Below are 632 nucleotides of genomic sequence, written 5' to 3'. Positions count from 1 at the left end.
CCTCCCATCACATGACAGCGCCGTCATGTGCAGAGGCGCCGGCTGATGAGGCGGTTCCGCTGCCCGCCTGGACCGCCTCTCCCGGGCCTCTGCCGCCCAGACGATCGGTGCGGCGGCCACCCCTGGAGCAGGAGCTCCTGAGGCCTCGGCAGCCGGGACCAGGTGAGCAACGGCCGCTGGCGGGGCGGCTGCCCTCGCTGCTCTGTGGCGGGGTGAGGGCAGCGCTGTCCTGGCCGAGGGAGCGGGGAGGGGGTGCGGGGCCGGTGCGCTCCATGCATGGGTGACAAGGAGCTTCCTGCTCGAAAGGGTGAGGGAGCTGGGGCTCTTTAGCTTGGAGGAGGCTGAGGGGTGACCTTATTAATGTTTATAAATATGTAAAGGGTGAGTGTCACGAGGATGGAGCCAGGCTCTTCTTGGTGACAAGCAATGATAGGACAAGGGGCAATGGGTTCAAACTGGAACACAGGAGGTTCTACTTAAATATGAGAAGAAACTTCTTCACAGTGAGGACAACAGACACTGGAACAGGCTGCCCAGGGAGGTTGTGGAGTCTCCTTCTCTGGAGACACTGAAAACTCGCCTGGATGCCTTCCTGTGTAGCCTCATCTAAATGTTTCTGCTCCAGCAGGGGG

General features: G+C 60.9%; 1 protein-coding gene across 2 annotated transcripts in view; it reads left to right on the top strand.

Annotated features, from left to right (window-relative positions):
- The first annotated feature begins 5 nt into the window (after window positions 1-5).
- NSMCE2 (NSE2 (MMS21) homolog, SMC5-SMC6 complex SUMO ligase) overlaps window positions 6-632 on the top strand; it is a 130,591-nt gene continuing 129,964 nt past the window's right edge. Inside the window, exon 1 of one of the 2 annotated variants that reach the window (XM_082046490.1) lies at window positions 6-162. Coding sequence is in view for 1 of the 2 variants with exons in the window: in XM_082046489.1 (XP_081902615.1) it covers window positions 12-162 (151 nt within the window). In the remaining variant the exon portion in view is untranslated. The remainder of the gene's footprint in view (window positions 163-632) is intronic. The other variant, XM_082046489.1, reaches the window with a different exon arrangement.

This window comes from Streptopelia decaocto (assembly GCF_964273445.1).
Source record: "Streptopelia decaocto genome assembly, chromosome: 2".
Taxonomy (NCBI): domain Eukaryota; kingdom Metazoa; phylum Chordata; class Aves; order Columbiformes; family Columbidae; genus Streptopelia; species Streptopelia decaocto.
Note: the sequence above shows the minus strand (reverse complement) of the source record. Positions and strands in the feature narration are given on the sequence as shown.